The sequence below is a fragment of the Trypanosoma equiperdum genome (genome assembly GCF_001457755.1).
Source record: "Trypanosoma equiperdum strain OVI genome assembly, contig: ctg_1153, whole genome shotgun sequence".
Taxonomy (NCBI): domain Eukaryota; phylum Euglenozoa; class Kinetoplastea; order Trypanosomatida; family Trypanosomatidae; genus Trypanosoma; species Trypanosoma equiperdum.
In genome coordinates this window covers 51,583-70,456 of record NW_027123120.1, presented here as the reverse complement: position 1 = coordinate 70,456, position 18,874 = coordinate 51,583, and the positions used below count along the sequence as shown (strand labels likewise).

General features: G+C 48.2%; 4 protein-coding genes across 4 annotated transcripts; all 4 read left to right on the top strand.

The window, feature by feature from the left end:
• Positions 1 to 1,466: 1,466 nt before the first annotated feature.
• Positions 1,467 to 3,914, top strand: TEOVI_000837200 (uncharacterized protein; the record flags this gene model as incomplete). The annotated part of the gene is made up of 1 exon (XM_067220473.1): positions 1,467 to 3,914. One exon carries the CDS (start codon positions 1,467 to 1,469, stop codon positions 3,912 to 3,914), a length of 2,448 nt encoding a protein of 815 aa, XP_067076574.1.
• A 529-nt stretch (positions 3,915 to 4,443) lies between these two features.
• On the top strand, positions 4,444 to 5,253 carry TEOVI_000837100 (ras-related protein Rab21, putative; the record flags this gene model as incomplete). The annotated part of the gene is made up of 1 exon (XM_067220472.1): positions 4,444 to 5,253. One exon carries the CDS (start codon positions 4,444 to 4,446, stop codon positions 5,251 to 5,253), a length of 810 nt encoding a protein of 269 aa, XP_067076573.1.
• A 1,398-nt stretch (positions 5,254 to 6,651) lies between these two features.
• On the top strand, positions 6,652 to 13,632 carry TEOVI_000837000 (NOT1; the record flags this gene model as incomplete). The annotated part of the gene is made up of 1 exon (XM_067220471.1): positions 6,652 to 13,632. One exon carries the CDS (start codon positions 6,652 to 6,654, stop codon positions 13,630 to 13,632), a length of 6,981 nt encoding a protein of 2,326 aa, XP_067076572.1.
• Positions 13,633 to 16,036: 2,404 nt separating this feature from the next.
• Positions 16,037 to 18,358, top strand: TEOVI_000836900 (methionyl-tRNA synthetase, putative; the record flags this gene model as incomplete). The annotated part of the gene is made up of 1 exon (XM_067220470.1): positions 16,037 to 18,358. The coding sequence occupies one exon, from the start codon at positions 16,037 to 16,039 to the stop codon at positions 18,356 to 18,358; it is 2,322 nt and encodes a 773-aa protein (XP_067076571.1).
• Positions 18,359 to 18,874: the final 516 nt, after the last annotated feature.

Sequence of the window (18,874 nt, the reverse complement as noted above, 5' to 3'; positions counted from 1 at the left end):
TTCTTCTTTTTCTTTTTTCCCCTTTTATATTATTTTATATTAAGTTTGAGGGTATTACTTGCCCTGTTGTTATTTATCTTTCCTCCTCTTTTTTTTTCTTATGTTGCTCTTCTTTTTCTTTTTTCTCCCTTTATTTGTCTCTTTCTTTCTTCTTCCTCTAATTACATTTATTTGTTTTTATACGTAAAAGATATATTTATCTACACTAGCATTTGCATCCTTTTTTTTCCTTTCATTTTCCTCCTTCCTTCAAATTATTTCAGATGTATTTGTGCATGCCCATATGAACACCAGCATTTTTCTTTTTTGCTCTTGTTCTTAAAAGAGGTGGAAAGAAAGAGGAATTAGACGGAAAAAGGGAATGTGTGTGCCTTGCATGAGAAGGTACAAAGAAAAAAAAATGTAACGACGAAGAAAAAAAGAAAAAGGTGCACATCTCAGAATCGCAAAACTCCGGGCGGCATTGGTGGAGAAGTGTGGGAGGGAGGCGAGGGAGGGAAACTGGTGAAGATGAAGCAGGCAAATGAATTAAGAAACGGGTGAATAAATAGGTGGAAAGAGAGGGGGAGGAAAGCAGTGAAAAAAAAAATAAATGAAAAGTGTATTTTAAAAGAGAAAAAAGAAAGAGATAAGGATGCAGAGAGAAAAGCTTCTGCAGTGCCGGCCCAAAACGAAGCGCTTAAGGTCGGCTTGCAGCAAAACTTTTTTTAATTTTTCATTTTGGTCCATTATATCACACATGAGATTGTGTTTGTGGAGGGTGATAGGAGGAATTGGGGCTCCTTAAGTTGGTTCATTTTTTTTTTTAATTTGAAGATTTGTTTGGTTTGCTGCGCTTCCTTTTGTTGTCTTCTTACCTCTTTACTTCCTTCCTTGCTGTGCTTGTTGTCATTAGCATTGTTGTTTTTATTTCTCATTTTTTTTTCTTTTGGTTTTGTTTCATTTTTTTTTCTTTTCTTCCCCCCTTTACGCGTACGGGTTTGTTCCACTCTACCGCTCTCTCCCTCTCTTCTCTCACTTGTCCAAAATGTCATTGTCACCGCTATGACTGTGACCACAATACAGATGCTATTGTTATTATTATGAGAATATTATTGTGTTGTTTAGGTTATTATTATTATTATTATGTTGTTGTTGTTGTTGTGTGACTAGATGGGAGGAATGGTACAGCTTAGTGTAGGTAACGCAATAGTGGAGGTGTTGGTGTGGTTTGAGTGGTGTTATGATTTACCGCTGCGGGAGGAGTTAAGATGACAACCTCTTACGCTTTTTTCTTCCTCCCTTTTCGTACACACAAACTCGCATAAAGGCGTATGTATTCTGTGGAGTATATTACGCACCATAGCAAAATCTGAACCTTATACATTGTCGCGCACTCTCTCACCTCTTTTTTTCTTTTTCCGCTTTCACTTCTTTATGCTTCATTGTACGTAGTCCTGTATTTTTTTCTTTTTGAGTTACGCTAGATGAGTGGCGTTTCTGGTGTTGGGCGAGCAGGGGATTTTGGACCTCTGTTGACAGACTTTGAGCGCGATGCAAAATTCTGGTCGCAGCAACTGGTGACGGCGGCAGTTGAACGCAGTACCAAATTAGAATCGCAGCACTTCACTCGGAATGCCCGGCGTGGAATTACGCAGCTCCCGTCGAACACAAATTGCGTACGGGATGTGGCGCTGCACGTGTGGGGGGAACTCGGCTTCTTTACAGTTCCTCCTCTTGAGGAAGAACAGGTGGATTTGAGGGCGTGCAGACCGAGGGAATGTAATGGTGAGAAAAACGCCAGTGCTCCAGATGAGGACGTGCTGAAATTTGTTTCTGCACTCGAAGGGCACTACACCCAAATACTGAAGGGTGGGGAAATGACACTCGACGACGAGGATGGTCAGACTTGCAAGAAGGTCCAAGGTGTTGGGTTACCGCAGCAACTCCGCTGCCATGAACTTCGAAATGGCGTTTGGAGGGTGCTTTTCAACGCTGTGTTTTACTGTGTAGCAGCATCAGGAAACCAGGTCTTGTTTCCATCACTGGAAGAGGCATCACCCTCACATGCATCAGCACGCTCAAACTCCAGTACGTTGTGTGACAATGGAGACGAGAGACAGTCGCGCCTGGGTGAGGGGAGTGACGAGGAGCGTAGTGACCAAACTGTCGATTTTCCTATAAAGCTTCAGTGGCAGTCGTACCAAACTGTTAACGAAGCGGTGAGGGGTGCGAATCAGCGTGGGCAACGGGGAAGGGTGAGTAGTAGTGTCGATATCTCGGAATCTCCTGCTCCGCAAGAATTACCGACTCCCCTAAAAACTGCAACCACCTCAATGTTTCGGCAACCACGCCGACAAGAAGACTCCACTCGCCCCTTGCGTGGAACCAAGGTTTCATTTGCTAGCATGTTACAGAACCCACTTCCCATAATCGCATGGCGCTTCATACTACACACGCTATCTCAGTTAGGCTACAGAAGAGATGCTTTTTATGTTCAAACTCCGCTACACGCCTCCCTTGACGAGTTGATGTTGGCCTTGTTATGGTTGACGAGGGAATATCAGCTCGTGGCAACAGCCGAACACGTTAACATTCACTTTGCATACCCCTTCTTGCTGGAATGGTGCCGTAATGGGGATGAGTATGAAAAAAAAGGCGGCTTTGGAGAGATATCACCAACACTGAGCGGTACGGTGGGGTCGTTGGGTGAGGGCTTCTCCACTAAATGTGGTTCTACCGATGTGGCTAAACAACACTACGGTGATGTGTTGCTGCACTCGTTTCCTGCTGCGGTGCCATGGCCTCCTGCTTCGTTTTTGGAACAGGAAGACATTGCGTACCGCTTGCACCAACAAGCGCGGATCATTCCCGCGGCTGGCGGTGAGTTGGCTGACACTCCGCGTCGACCAGTAGACCTTTCACGGCAACTGCTCTCCGTGCGGCGCCTCATCGAGTTGTCTGTTAGCCGCCTTGAGCATGTCCTCCACCAGCGGGCTGAGCAAATTTCTGCAATGGGTTTACACTCCGACCTTGATTTGCAGTTGTGTCACCCTGCCATACATGATACTTACTGTAGGCTGTGCTGCGGATTGAGACACATGCTCGGTTTGGAGAAAAGGTTGCGGGACGTAACAGAGCAACTTGCACGGTTTGGCTCCCTTGTTGCTTGGTCGCTAAGTCACGTCAATCGTTGCGGTGATGGTTGTTGTGTCTACGACGATCTTCGCAACGCCAAAGGTGTGGTGGAGGCTATGGAAAATGATGAAGTTGAGGCGTCGAGTGCCTCTTCTCTACCATCAAATTATCCGCTGCAAAATGCGTTCAATAGCTTTCGCGCCACGCACCGACTCGAGCAGCTGCACGAGATGTCGGCGTTCTTCCGCCGGAGTGCCAAAGTGAACAACAGCCGAACTCCCCAGGATGATGTGGCGTTGCGAACTAAGGTGCAGCACAACATGAAGGCTCGGTACTCCCTCAAGGCGGCACTCAGCGCGGAGCTGATGGCAATGGTAGAGGCGAATAACTCAGGTTGCAGGGGCAGTGGCCATGACGCGACGTCGCTGAAATCCAGGATGCCGCTTCTCAGGTCGTTTGATCTCGCAACTACGTCAGTGAATACCAGGAGTGGGAATGATACCTGCGGTGACCAAACAGATACTGGTAGCGCATTTGCCGGCGCCAGTATTGATGCTTTTATTGCATTCCACTCCACTCGTAGAGCGCAGGCGGCGGTGGTGGGTACACCAGCGAGTGGAGGGACAACGTCTGCACGACTTGAGGCCGAACGACTGAGAGAAGTGAAACGTCAGTTGCCGACTGTCCATGAAACTTGTGAGGAGGTGCGTCAGTTACTCCACGCTGCCACGCGGACGCTACACCACCACAAACTACGTATTGTACCACCCATTAGTAAAGCTCAACCGTGTTTGTAGAGTACTGACCCTCTACGTGCTAGCAGCCTTGTATGTGTTTATGTGTGTTTGTGTTCTAGTTGCTAAGGCGCTGGTTAGTGTTTGCGTTGACGGTAGATTCTTTTTCATAAAAAATTACATGCATAGATTCCACATACCATCAACTTATTTTCCATAAACGGGATAAAGGGATGCAGAAGAACCCTTTTTTTTTGCCATTCTTGTTTGATAATTTTACTTTGGAACTTGTGTTTCTTTTGATATTTTGGTTGCGGGCGGTGGGCCCACGCCTGAATGTAACCGCGACCCCCTCCCTCCTTTGCTTTCCCTTTTCTTTGTTTCCCGGCACCGAGCAGAGAGTGGAACACATTTGTTGAAATTAAGTTGTTTGTATACACCTTTGTGTATATACGAACTTACACTTCCACATTGTGCCATATTGGTTCTTAGGTTTCCGTACTTGTACTAAGCAGATAAATATATATATATATATATATATATATATATTTGTACTGGTGCAAAACAACCCACTAGTCCATTCTGTGCTTAAATGCGGTCGTCGGTGCCTAGTTATAAGGTTGTCCTACTTGGTGAGGGACGCGTGGGGAAGACATCTCTCATCTCCCGTTTCGTTAACGACACCTTTGATGCCCAGCAGCGTAGCACCACACAGGCCAGCATGTACAGCAGTGTCAACGTTCCATTGCTTAACAGTGACAAAACCGTCAATCTCAATGTGTGGGACACCGCGGGGCAGGAGCGGTTCCATGCGCTTGGTCCTATTTATTACCGCAATGCCAACGGCGCAATCCTCGTCTACGATGTGACGGACGCTGACACACTCGAGAAGGTGCGTCTGTGGATTCGAGAGTTGCGCGCAGTGGTTGGGGACCAAATACAACTCGTCGTGTGCGCGAACAAATCCGATCTCGAGCAGGAGCGAGAGGTGAGCGAAGAGAAGGGCCGGAGATTCGCAAAAGATCACGGAGCTCAGCACCTCTCAACGAGTGCTCGGACGGGAATGAATGTAGCGGAGGCGTTTCAGACGCTAGCAACAGCTATAGCATCGTCAGCGGGAGCCACAGGGGGTGGAGGGAGTGGAGGTGGCGGTAGCAATAATAACAATAGTGCCAGTGGAGCCGGTGGCAGTGTTTTCTTTGAGTCGGAAGGATCGAGTGCCTGGGCACCGAAGCGTCGCAAGCGGCGAGGGTTGCTGCGGATTGAAGATGATATGCCGGGGGAGGATGATGAGGTGGCGAATCTTGTGTCAGGTGGCGGTGGCAAACATAGCACTGTGAACCTCAGTTCAAACCCGAACGTAGCAGCTGCGACACCTCGACGGAACCGCTGTTGTTCCTGAAGGAACCGTCGCGGTTGGTGCCTATTATGTTGGGCGACGGTGTGACTCGTTCTGCAGATGGGAGGAGGGGCGTGTGATCACCGTTGCGTAACTGTCAGGTGTGTAACTAGGGGAAGACAAGGGAAGAAATCTTATTATTATTACTACTACTACCTTCTGTTGCTTAAGTTTCAATATCAGTGTACTTGCTTCGGTTTGCGTGGAGGAAGAGTTGATTGTACGGTCTTCTGCCATGTTGGACTGCATCCCCGGCACTTTTTTCTGAGAAAATCCTTTGTTCTTTTTTGCTCAGGTTACAATTTGTTGCTCTCTCTATTAATCGCTTTTCTCCACATCGCCTCTTTTGTTTCCACATCTCGTCTCGTCTCGTTTCTTTTTTTTTTTTTTCCTTTCTTCCTCCTTCACAAATTATTTTTTTTCTTCCTTTACACTTTATGTAAACCCTAACTGACGACCACTCAAAGAGTAGGAACGAGGAAAGCAAACCAGAGAAGAGCGGAGGAGGGGAAAGAGGCGTGGCTTTGGGGGTAAATCATAAAGTCAACCGACGGTAAAGGAGAAGGCGGAAAAATTAAGTGGTTAAGGAAGACTCCGCTTCTTTAAAAATTATTTCTTCTTTTGCGCGGTAGGAATTTTGTTACATTGTGACCGAAACAAGGAACTGAAGAAGAAGTAAAAAGGGAGGGAGAGAAAGTTTACCGGGGTTTGTTCGTGTGTTCTTGCTGGGCAGCACCAGCATTGAGGCGTACGACTACAGGGCCGTGTAAAGGGGATAACCACTCGTATACATCTTAATATATCTATATATTTAGATAAGTATATAGTAAGGGTGAAGGAAGGAAAAGAAAAGGAAAAGAGGCACAATCTTTCCCTTACCTTTTCCTTTGTGTGTAGTTTGTAAATATTTCCATATTTACTTACATCAGAGAGGGGAAAGGAGGCGCCAGAGCGTGTGGTACGAGGTGTGAAGGTCTTAGCATTTGTTTGCGCGCGCAGGTCCTCCTGTTGTTATTAGGTTTCTACCACCGCATTTTCTCGGGGCCCAAAGGATTGCGCTCAGCGAATTAAGTGACGGGGTGACAGAGGCCTGAAGAGTAGGGAGAGAGTAAAAAGAATAAATAAATAAGGATAAGGAGCCAAACAAAAGGGAGGACATAGCTAAGGTTGCGCAGTTGTGAAGGTCCCTGGAAGAGAAGGAGGAAAAAGAAGACTGTGTTTGGGGGCAAAAAAGAAAAAGAAAAAGACCTGTTGGTCGGAAGGGAACCAACCCTTTCAGTAACAGAGGAAAGTTGAGGAAAAGGTATAGGAAACATTTCTGCATCCGCGGAGGGTGGCGCGTCAACCAGTGCTGATTGCAGCTGCAGGCCCACATTTTTTAAGAGCCATTTACCTTAGTCCATGTTGTATGAGCATACTACTGACATCGGGAGCTCCCGTGGTGCTGCGGCGCGGTACCTCATAGCGTCTGCGACGAAGAGTTCCCTCCAGACAACGCTGCAGGCTCTAGAAAAGATAGCCGGGCAGTCTGTAGAGTTGTATAGGTTTGTTGTGTCTGCAGCTGTCTCTTCTATATGGACGCCCCCGCAGACAGAGGAAAAAAATCTCCTTGTCTCTAAACTTGTGTCGACGGCCCTTGAAAAGAGTAACGCGCTTACGCTTGTGTCGGCGGCTGTTGATGAGTCGCCGGTGACTGTAACGAAGGAGTCTCTGGTGACCCTCATGACGCGGGACTTGAAGCTCACGCCCCCGCAGCAGCTGCAGTTTGCGATGGGTCTTCTGGCAGGCAGCAAAAAGGGAAAGGAGGCGGCTGCGGAGTTCCTCAATGGCATCAGTGTGGCGCAATGCACAGTGAAGGAGGACGTCGCAAGTCTTTGGTCCTACAGTGTCCTCGCACGACAACTGGGTGATGTGCAAGCTTTGGAGACTCAACTCTCTGCCGCAGCCGCAGGTGCCGCAGGTGGCGCAAATGACAGGGTTACAGTATTGCCACATGATGGTGTTGTCGATATGCATGTCAGCCTGTCAAGGATCATTGATGAATTAGGCACGGCTTGTGTGGCGACGCCGGCAGACTGTCGTGAGTTGCTCAGCTTGTTCCCCCGTCCCGTCACCCAAGTCGATGTGGCGGATGTGGTTGGTTTCTTCGCCTCGCAAGGGAGTGCGCCAACGGACACGAACACGTATAACGCTCTCATGGCTTCAGCCGGGCGTGAACCAACAAAGGTACAGCAAAACGCTGCCATTTCACCGTTTCCACTTTTGGAGTTACTTCAGGAGAGAGTGCAGGAGCCGGTGGATTGGGATACCGTCCTTCGTATGCTTGATAAGAGTAACGAGGGACCATTCGTGCGGAAGCATGTGTCCATCGTGTTTGATGCGTATTGTAAGTTCAAGGGTACCGGCACACCCGGTGTGTATCCCCCGATTACCATATTCCTCGGGAGATGGAGCAACGTCGGCCGGCAGCGCACCGTGTTAGAATATATACTTAAGCACCCAGAGAAAGTTTCGATGCAGGGGCTGTCGTGCGACCAAATGGCACCAATCGAGCTGGTAGAAGTGGACGCTGCGGATGCGGCTTCAAGTCCCACGACTTCCGGTGCCAGTGCGTCACCGTCGACAGTTCCGGAAAGCCGCGCGGGAGAAGTAGAGTTGTGGCGCTATTTCCCTTTCCTCGAAGCAGCTGTACACGTTGCAAGCCGCGACGGTGCCTTTGATGCCGAGACGTTGCGGCCGGCGGCGCTGCGCTATCCACTTCTCATGCTGTATTCCTTGCTCTTTGGCTCGTTCCCAGGTACGATGAAAAACTTCAGCACCGCGAAACTGATTTTGAGGGACTCTCGGCTTCCGCTTGAACGCGTTGCAACTACCATCATCCCCGAGGCAGAAAGGCGCGGAAAGTTGAACACCGTCATTTCTCTACTGTCTGAGCTAACTATTGTGGTCCCGAGTCGTACAATTGACGTAATGGAGGCAGTGCTTAAGACAAAGAACGCTGTTAGGGCGTTCCTTGCGGTTGGTGGCAACCCGCGGTTGGTTACTGCTATTGCAATGTGCATGGATGAGTCCAATGAGGGAGGCGGCGGCGGAGCCAACTGCGGTGTGAGTGGTGGTGCTGGTGACTCTTGGATTAGTAAGGCACTTGAGGGAAAGTTGCACTTTCGGGCTCACGCCGCAGAAAACCGCTTTGCAGTGGCCACGTCTATTGTTGAGGTAGCGGAGCAGCTGCTGGATAAACAGAAGTACGTCCCAAAGGCTACTGCCGCACTCAACACTTTCCTTGCTTCTTCACTGAAGGATCTGCTCCGTGACGTTGCCGAACAAGCGCGTATACTCTTGGCATCAACTGATTCTCTTTTCCCCACTGACGTGGAGAACGATGCAACGGAGTTTTACAGGCGTATGTACAAGGCGGGCGACCCGACCATCTCAGCATCACTCGCTTTCATTGAGCAGCTTTTGAAAAGTAGCAAGAGTCGTGATAAGCAGCTCTGTGCGTGCATCGTGAGCATCATGTTTGAAGAGTGCAACGCTATTGGTTGCTATCCCCACAAGGAACTACAACTGTTCGCCACACTTTACGGTCAGATGATAGCACGGGAGTTGCTTCCGCCGAACCAACAACAACGCGCGTGGACCCTCCTGTTACCGGTTATTGTAAAGCCCACTGACCACCTGGTGGAGGAGTATGGAATCATAGCGTTGGAACAAATCAAACCTAGGCTGGCAGAGTGGCCGCAGTACGGGCGTGCTCTGCGTCATGTGAAGGACCTCGACATAAGAATACCTGGCATCATGGCCGCCATTAACCGGGGTATCAAGGCAGAGGAGGCGGCTCGCCAGTCGCAGAGCCGTGCACAGAATCAAGAGAAGACGACACAACAACAGAAGGAAGTGGAATCGTTGCTCTCTGACCCGGCGGTCCTGGCTCTCAGCACGGAACGTCGCGACAATATGTTGGCAGCGGAGCAGCAGAAGGATCGCGTGGCTGCAGCAACGTTGCATCAGCACGACATAGGGACGCTGCTGTCGAAGAAGAATATTACAGCACCGCCGCGTGTTATCCAGGAGCAGATCAACTTCATAATTGGTAACACGGATTTGCACAACGTTGAAAATAATGCCCGTGAGTTAGCGAAACAGCTACGTCCGGAGTACTACGAGTTCTTTGCTGAGTATTTCGTGGTGAAACGTGCGGCGTTGGAGCCGAATTATCATCCTACTTACCTGAACCTCCTCAACAACCTGCAGTCGAAGCAGTTGGAGAAGGCGATACGCAGCGCTACCGTTTCTTCCATCAAGCTGCTGCTTAGCAGTGACAAGATACGCGCCGATCCTGGGGAGCGCTCACTGCTCAAGAATCTTGGCTATTGGCTTGGGCTCCTAACCCTAGCCAAGAACATTCCCATTACGGCTCAGGAACTATGCTTCAAGGATTTGATTATCCTCGGGTTGCGCGAGGGAAAACTTATGGCAGTAGTTTCATGTATTGCAAGAGTGTTGCATCATTGCATGGACTCACGCTTCTTCTGCCCACCCAATCCGTGGACGATGCGGCAATTATGTCTCCTGTGGGAAATGTATAACCTCAGAAACCTGCGGGTGACACTCAGGTTTGAGGTGGATCTTCTTTGCAAACACATGAATGTGAAACTGGAGGAAATCGAGCAGTACTACAACATGCATCCCATCCACTCCAGCACACAGTTGTGCATATCTGATGTGTATAGAGAAATAAACATTCACCAGAGTGCCGACTTCCGTGTGGATAAGATGGAACTCCAGGATGTCGTTCAACAACCGCATAAGCAAGTTCAACAACCACAACAGGCAGCGCAGCCGCAATTGCAAACCCAGGCTGCCCGTGCCAACCGCCCTCTTCAGGCCAACGCGGAGCCCTTTAAGCCAAAGGATTCTATGGTTCCGTCGGGTGGAGCACTTGCTTTTGAGGTTGTGGGCCCGCGTAGGCCTCCCATCGTTATCACACCTGAAACGGTGCGGGTAAGTGAGGAAGAGGCGAGCCTTTTTGGCGAACGGCTTGCTGTGTACAAGGGATACCTGGCCAAAACGCTTGAAAGGGTTACGCAGGAACTCAAGCCGACGGTGCAGCGTTCCGGCACAATTGCCGCTGTAACAGCCTGCCACATTACCACTAAGGACTTTCTTTTCGACCGCGACATTAAGGCGCAACTCCGGGCAGCGGATGCGATGGCTCGTTCTCTGGCTTCCAACTTGTGCACAGTGGCCATCCGTGACGCACTTCCAGAGCCATTTAACGTGCAGGTTGGTGATCTCATCAGCCGTTTGATTGATGTTAACGTGCCCAGCTACACGGAGCGCCGTGAGCGGCTGAAAGGGCTAATCCGTGAAAATAACATGGATTTGTGTGTACGTGCGCTTGAATGGCAGGCGGCAGAGGAAGGAGCGAAGCGCCTGCATGAGAAGTTAGACAAGATTATCAAGGAAAAGATTGATCAAATTACCGCCCGTGAACCCCCACGAGCCCCAAAGGAGTATCACGATGTGCGGGATCTGTTGATGCATATGGGTGAGGTGTTGCGACCGCCTCACAATTTGCCACCGCTGCAGCGGGCAGTCTATGAGGAATTCAACAACAGTGTGCCCGTTGTTGGGCTGCTTACTGCGTATGTGCGTACGTTGGAGGACGCCACAGTCCAACACTACTCTACGGGCGACGCTAAGGTGCTATCGCTGACAAGCCCCGAGTTTGCGAACGGACACTTTGGCGAAAGCCACGATGTTATCCGCACTCGGGTAATCGGTATTTCAAACATCATCAATGCCGAAACAGCCATCTACTGCGTCGGCCCAATGCTTCGCAAGTTGTTTGTGCTTGCAGGTGCGATGAAGCGTGCCGATAGTGGGACAGCCGCAAGCAATGACCTCACTACTGCTCGTCACAGAAATGTCTGCAACCTGCTCAACGAGGTCTACCTCTTTGTATTGCAAACGTGTTATGAGCGCGGGGGAGATATTATTCGCGAAGAATTGACGCAGTTGTATTTGCAGGCGGAGCAGCGCTGGAGCTACACGGACCTTGCGGTTAATCTCTTGCGTATTAAGGTGCTCAACGTCTCCAGATTCGACGCGGCGCTCTCTAAGGCACTGTTGGCTGAGGGGATGGGGCGGCAAGGTGTAGTAGACTTCGCTGGCGCAACATTATCCAGGGTAATCGTGAATGAGAAGCTCCTTAGTGCAAAGGAATTGAGGGACACAGTGTCCCAGCTAGAGAGCATTGCCAGTAAACAGGACAACCAAACGCCCCGCCAGCAGCAGAATCAGCCCAAGCAGCAGCGGCACCAGCCACAGTCCCAGCAACTTCCTGCGAGTGGACAGGATTCGGGAGCAATGGGTGGGGCTCAGATGGCGCCGGGAGGCGCAGCACCAACCAACGCCATGCGAGCTTCCCCTGCGCTCTCCAACTTGGTAGAGCAGCATGTACGGCGGCTTGTTGTGCCTACGCTTGCACCCCAAAATCAAGAAGATGCAGAGAAAATTCGAGGATTGTTTGAAGAGTGGTTGATTGTTAACGCACGGAGAATGCACAGCTCGTCCAGCGAGTCTAACCAGGCCAGTGGTGCCGCGACCAATGCTCCGTCACAGGAGGGCGCAACAGCACCGACTACATCGTCCCCCGCTTCTGCCACCGCTGCTTCTACGTCTACAACATCAGCGGCGTTACCGGGTAACAAACCACCACCACAGTATGAGTACATGATGAAGTTACGAGACAACAAGCAGCTTGACGGCCCGCAACTTAGGACGTTCCTCACTACGTCACTACGCTTCTGTGTTGAACACTACGCCACCAAGTCGTTGGAGTTGGAGCGCTCCAACCCGGCGGTACTCGGCCGTGCTTTGACCGCTGAATGGAAGCCAGGCAACGCTCCACCCCATCGTTACCAGTACGATGACGGGCTTTTCACACATGTGGATGCCTTGTCTGACCTAGTGACAGTGTTGTTATATTACTGCTCGTTGAAGAACGAGTCGCGGACACTTCTTACGTTACTCAGGCGGGTTCTGGATGCGTTCCAATGGGCGCTCATAGATAATCATCAGGCGGTCGTTGTACGTTTACAACAGGCTCAGAACCCCAATCACCTTGGAAATGCAAAGTCTGAGCTTCCCGCTGGCACCGCCTACGCACCGATGTTCCAACAACAACCCTACGTGCGCTTCTTCAGTAATCTCTTTACCACGCTCGTGCGTGCGGATTCGCCAAAGCGTGAGACGATGGAGCAAATCACAAGTGCTTTTGCTGATACTCTTCATAACCTCCCGCCACTCAAATATCCTGCGTTCACTTTTGGATGGCTGGAGCTTGTGAGTCACCGTATATTCCTCAACCGCTGTCTACGTTCGCCTGTGCCCTGGCCCTCCTATGTTGCGCTGTTAGTTCAGGGGCTCGAGTTTATTGAGCGCTTCACGCGTGAAGGAAATATTTCCAAAAACGTACTCGTGTTCTACAAGGCGTTCTTCAAGCTGATGTTGGTACTCACACACGACTACTCACGCTTTCTTATTACGTATCACTACCAGTTGTGTGACGCCATCCCACCGTACTGTGTGCAGTTGCTAAACACTGTTTTGTGCTCCTTCCCGTCGGGTGTGAAGTTACCGGAGTTCTTTGCGCGTGTGCCAGACGATGGCTCGGAGATGCGGAAGCACCCTGCGACCGACAATCAAGTAAAGTGTATTGAGGAGAGTTTCAAACAGCACCACTTCGATGGAAACGCTTTGTCCGAGAAATTGCAGGATGACCGACCAATGTCCGAGTCTTACATGCAAAGTATTGTGGAGAAGTTGCAGTCGTTGCACAACTGGCGGCTGATGAATGCCATCGTACTGCACGTTTGCATTGTGTACTTGCAGGTAAACGATCATGCTGTGAAGCCCAACTTTCCTGAATCCAACGCTATGCGTTTCTACCGCCACCTTGCGGGCTCATTGGACCACGAACACCGCTATTACTTTATCTGTTCCTGCGCTAACCATCTGCGTTACCCGAACTGTCAAACGAACTTCTTCGTGAAGGTTATATCCAACCTCTTCCTTCCCCACCGATCCATTCGCAACGCCGTGGTTCAGCAGTGCATCCAAGAGCAAATCACTCGTGTGGCGGTGGAAAAAACACTCATCATTCAACCGCATCCGTGGGGAGTACTCAGTACATTCATGGAGCTCATGAGGGCCCCAGAGTATGGTTTCTGGGAGAAGAGTTTTATATGCAGTACATCTTTCTTAGAGAGTATGTTCACAAAACTGCGACGCTCAGTGGAGTCCCGAAACGCCCAGCAACAGGTGCAGCAATCGACCGGATCTGCTTCCACCTCCGCAACTCAAGGCAAGAAGTAGGTAACACAGGTTTGAATTGTTTTCACTTCACTTCATTTTTTTTCTTTACGCTTCTTTTTTCTTTAGTTTGCCTTGTTGTTGCTGGTATTTTTCACCTTTCAGCGTTTTTTAATATTAATTTTTTTTAAAAATAAAATTAAGACCCTCATTCGCCCTTTCATATGTAATTTTTGTGTGTTGTTACGTGTGTGTTTGTGTGTGCGTTTATGTTTGTGCGGTCAACCACTCCCCTTCACCGTATCTGTTTGTCTCAATTTTTTTCTTTTCCATTCTTCTTTCCATTTTTATTAATTATTTATGCGAGAAGGTGGGGAATGTGATGTGATGTGATGGTTAGTTTTTTTTTTGTTTCCTTTTTCTGAAAATAGTGAATACCAAAACGAGTAACTACAGAAGCTTGAAAAAGAAAGAAAGAGTAAAACGAGGAGAGGATGGGTGATATCAGTAACGGCAACAGTAATATTAATAAGTGAGGATATGAATAACAGCAGCGAAAATTGTTTTTTGTTTTTGTTTTTGTTTTTGTTTTTTTGAGAAAAGAAGGTATGCAGCAATTTTATGTATTAAAGGGAGGGGAGGGGAGGAAACAAAAAAGAAAAATAATACGAGAAGGGTGCAGATGGAAGGGAGAAAAGGAAAAATAAAATGAGAGAGATGGAAATGCAAATGACAGTAAATAAATGCTAAAACAGAAGGACGGTGAGGCGATGATGCGAATAACATTGGTGGGAATAAGTTGTTTAGCCCTTGCCTTATGATCAAACAAAAAGTAAATAAAGAAATAGGAGAAGGAAAAAAAAAAAAGCGGTCATCATCGCTTGTGATAATTACGGGTTTCATTCTGGTGTTTTTTTTTAATTTTCACTTTCATTCTAATTTTATGATTATTACCGGTATTCATATTTCCTTGTATTTGTGTGTGCTTGTACTTGTGTATTGTTCCTCCCAACGAGATGTGTTTCGTTGCGCAAATTGTGAGTGCTGTTGGTGAAGAATAAATTATGAAGGGAGTGGTGGTGGTGGTGGTGGTGGTGGTGGTGGGGAAAAGGAAAAAAAAAGAAGGGTGAAGATGAAGGTGAAAAAGGTATGAAAGAAAAAAAAAGTAATTAATTAATCCCCTTCCTTGTTTCTTAAAAAATTTTTTATTCCTCTGTTTCCCCCTTCTACTCATCTTTTTTAAAATAAAAAATAAAAATTTCTTCACACCTTTAGTTCATTTCCGTCACTTCAATTCATTCAATTCTTTTTTTTCTTTTCCCCTTTATCTCCTTTACTTTACTTTGCTTTTTTCCCTTCTCCTTCTCCTTCTCATCCATCCATCCATTTATCCCTTTCCTCCTTTTCTTTTTTTAAGTGAATGAATGTCTGACTGAAAGCGTCGTTTCGCTGCATGCCTCTTTTATATTATTGTTTTTGTTTCCCCCCCCCCCAGAGCGTGCATCAGAGAGAGAGAGAAAGAGAGTACGTGCGTCAGACCTAATCAAGCAAACAAAATAAATAAGTCGATCAATCAATCAATCAATCAATCAATGCGAGATAACTACTTTCCCTCCTGTATATATGTATTTATTTATTTATATGCGCATATATGTTTGTATTTGTGCGTATTTGTTTACTAATATCTCACCTTCCTTTTTTCTTTTCCTTTCTTTCTTTCTACATCTTCTTTACAAACCATACATATGCTTTCAGCGGACAGGAAAATTTCATCAGCAGCTGCGACAAGGCAAAAGTAGCGAAGTAAATTGGATGGACATGTGATGTAACGCGCATGCTGTACGGATGCGTCGTAGTAATGCTAACTTTACCTGTTAAGATAGTGCAAAAACAAGCAAAACAATACACATGCATATTTCCTCCCTTTAACTCTTTACTTTTTCTCTCTATTTTTTTGTGTCTCACTATTTCGTCATGTTGCGGTGATGTCCACTGTGACGCAAGGGATTTTTCAAACAAATAAATAGGCACTGAAGGAGGAAATCAGTAAGGCGTATAGTTCGTGACGATCAAGACAGTAGGCGAGATATACATTTACAAAAAAGGACAACAAGGAATAAAGGGAGGAATAACTGCTGAAAGGAGATCTGACAGCAGTAGCCTTTAAAAAAAAAAAAGACGCTATCAGTTGAGCCAAAGCACCGCCACTGACAACTTCAAAGGGAAGGGGGAACGATAAGTAACGCTAGAAACATAAACAACAGTGAAACCACACACACAAAAAAAAACATATTCTAAAAGGAAAGAATAACAAAGTGAGCTTAGGAGTACCTATCTATCACTTCGTTTACAATAAGGAAGGCGAACAAAACAGGAACAACCCTTTAAAAAGAAGAGAAAGAAAGATAAAATAAGCCCAAAGATAGGTTGTCGTCTGAAGCACCAATCAGGCTCTGCATTTCACGGGATGGCTCTAAAGCTGCTTTCAGAAAAGGCCAACTCACAAGCCCTCAAGGTGTTGCTGTGCTCTTATTACGTTAAACGACCCGTAGAGGTGTCGCTATCGGGAGCATATGCAACTCCTATTTTGCACCATCCAGCCTTCAAGCAGCCCATCATTGCACCTAACGAAATGGCCCGCGTCATTTTATTTTACAGCGTTGAACCCACTAGTAATAATGGAGGGGCAGCAGATTCATCTAATGGTGACGGTACCGCCTCTCCCGTTGCCGGTTTGACAAACCTGACATTGGAGCACGAGACGTGGTTGGAGTGGGAGGCAACGACTTTTACCCGTGCTGTGCACCCGCTCTACACGCAACGACGGCAAACGGCGGAGTCTCTGGCTGTGTTTTCATATCTCGACAAAAAGATTAGTGAAAATGATGACCGCTGTGTTTACTCTCCAGCTGTTGAAGGTAAAGGGGCTGCGGATCCCACCGATGCCGTCAGCACTTTTTTCATTGACTGTATTGTATGGTGTGCTGTCCTTCCTGCTCTCTGCGAGAGCGGTGTGCTGCGGGACTCGGAGAAGCAACAGCTACCGCATCTTGTGAAGTGGTTCAATACATTTCAAAAGGAACAGAAGACGTTGATTGATAACGCCTTCGAGAACCTCTCTGTGCAGGAAGCTGCCGACTTCTTGCGGTGCCCACGTGTGTACAAGGTGTCGGCTAAGGTGGAGAAAGTATTCTTTGTCACATCACCCATTTACTACGTGAATGCAGCACCACACATTGGTCACGTGTACAGCACTTTGATTACCGACGTCATTGGGAGGTACCACCGCGTGAAGGGAGAGCGGGTGTTTGCATTGACTGGCACCGATGAACACGGGCAGAAGGTAGCCGAAGCTGCCAAGCAGAAACAGGTTTCTCCGTATGATTTTACGGCTGCTGTGGCTGGCGAGTTCAAGAAGTGTTTTGAACAGATGGATTACAGCATCGACTACTTCATTCGCACCACCAATGAGCAACACAAGGCGGTGGTTAAGGAGCTATGGACGAAGTTGGAGCAGAAAGGTGACATCTATCTCGGCCGTTATGAAGGTTGGTATTCAATCAGTGATGAGTCCTTCCTTACGCCACAGAACATCACGGACGGAGTTGACAAGGATGGCAATCCATGCAAAGTGAGCCTCGAAAGTGGGCACGTCGTAACGTGGGTCTCAGAAGAAAATTATATGTTCCGCCTGAGCGCGTTCCGCGAGAGGCTTTTGGAATGGTACCATGCCAACCCCGGTTGCATAGTGCCAGAGTTTCGCAGAAGGGAGGTAATTCGCGCGGTGGAGAAGGGCTTGCCTGACCTGAGTGTCTCCCGCAAGAAGGAAACACTGCACAACTGGGCGATACCCGTTCCAGGCAACCCAGACCACTGCGTTTATGTCTGGCTCGACGCTCTGACGAATTATTTAACTGGTTCACGTCTTCGAGTAGATGAATCCGGGAAGGAGGTGAGCCTAGCGGATGACTTTAGCGAGCTCGAGCGCTTCCCTGCTGATGTTCACGTTATTGGGAAAGACATTTTGAAGTTCCACGCAATTTACTGGCCTGCGTTCCTGCTCTCTGCTGGCCTTCCACTACCCAAGAAGATTGTCGCACATGGGTGGTGGACAAAGGATCGCAAGAAGATCAGCAAATCCCTCGGGAACGTTTTCGATCCGGTGGAGAAGGCAGAGGAGTTTGGTTACGATGCGCTTAAGTACTTCCTGCTTCGGGAGTCGGGCTTCTCCGATGATGGTGACTACAGTGACAAGAACATGATTGCCCGCCTTAATGGTGAGCTTGCTGATACGCTCGGCAATCTTGTCATGCGGTGCACTTCTGCGAAGATAAATGTTAACGGCGAGTGGCCCAGTCCTGCGGCTTACACCGAGGAGGACGAGTCCCTCATACAACTCATTAAGGATTTGCCTGGAACGGCGGATCACTACTACCTGATTCCCGACATACAGAAAGCTATCATTGCCGTTTTCGACGTGCTACGTGCCATCAACGCTTACGTCACCGACATGGCGCCATGGAAACTCGTCAAAACAGACCCGGAACGGCTCCGCACGGTGCTGTACATTACCCTGGAGGGTGTACGCGTGACGACGCTGCTCCTTTCCCCAATTCTTCCGCGGAAGTCCGTTGTTATTTTTGACATGTTGGGCGTCCCCGAGGTACATCGTAAAGGTATTGAGAACTTTGAGTTTGGTGCCGTTCCTCCTGGAACGCGTCTCGGCCCCGCAGTGGAGGGCGAGGTGCTGTTCAGCAAGCGCTCAACAGAGAATACAAAGAGTACATAAGTGTACGAATGATTTCTTTAGCTAGCCAATAGCGGTTCTCATTTCCTCTTACTTATTTTCTCTTCATCATCTTCCGTCACAGCCGCCTCATTCGTGCTCCAGCGCACGCTATTCGCTGTTCAACCTATTTTTTTCTCCCCACGTCTCAGTGAAACTTTAAAAATTTTCCTGGGGGAAACCCCGTATGCTTTTCTTTTTGTGTGTGTTTTTGATTGATCGCCTCGGTTCCGTTTGGCTTCGAGTTCTCCTAAAATCATCACTTTTCCTTCTTTTATGATTCACAATTGTGTTGTTGTAGTTTTGTAGTTTTCGCCCTTTTTTTTCGAAAATGACTCAGAGCTGTCCGTGAAATGGCCGCTGCGCCCCGATGGTAACATCGTGCAGGTGAGGGACATATGAGCAGGTGCAAGAATAATAATTGGTAGTATTTAAATTGACAAACGCCGGTAACGCAGTGGGCTGCTTAAACAAAACGCGAAAGGGGGTGCTGGAGAGAGAGTAGCGTTGGGGAGAGTT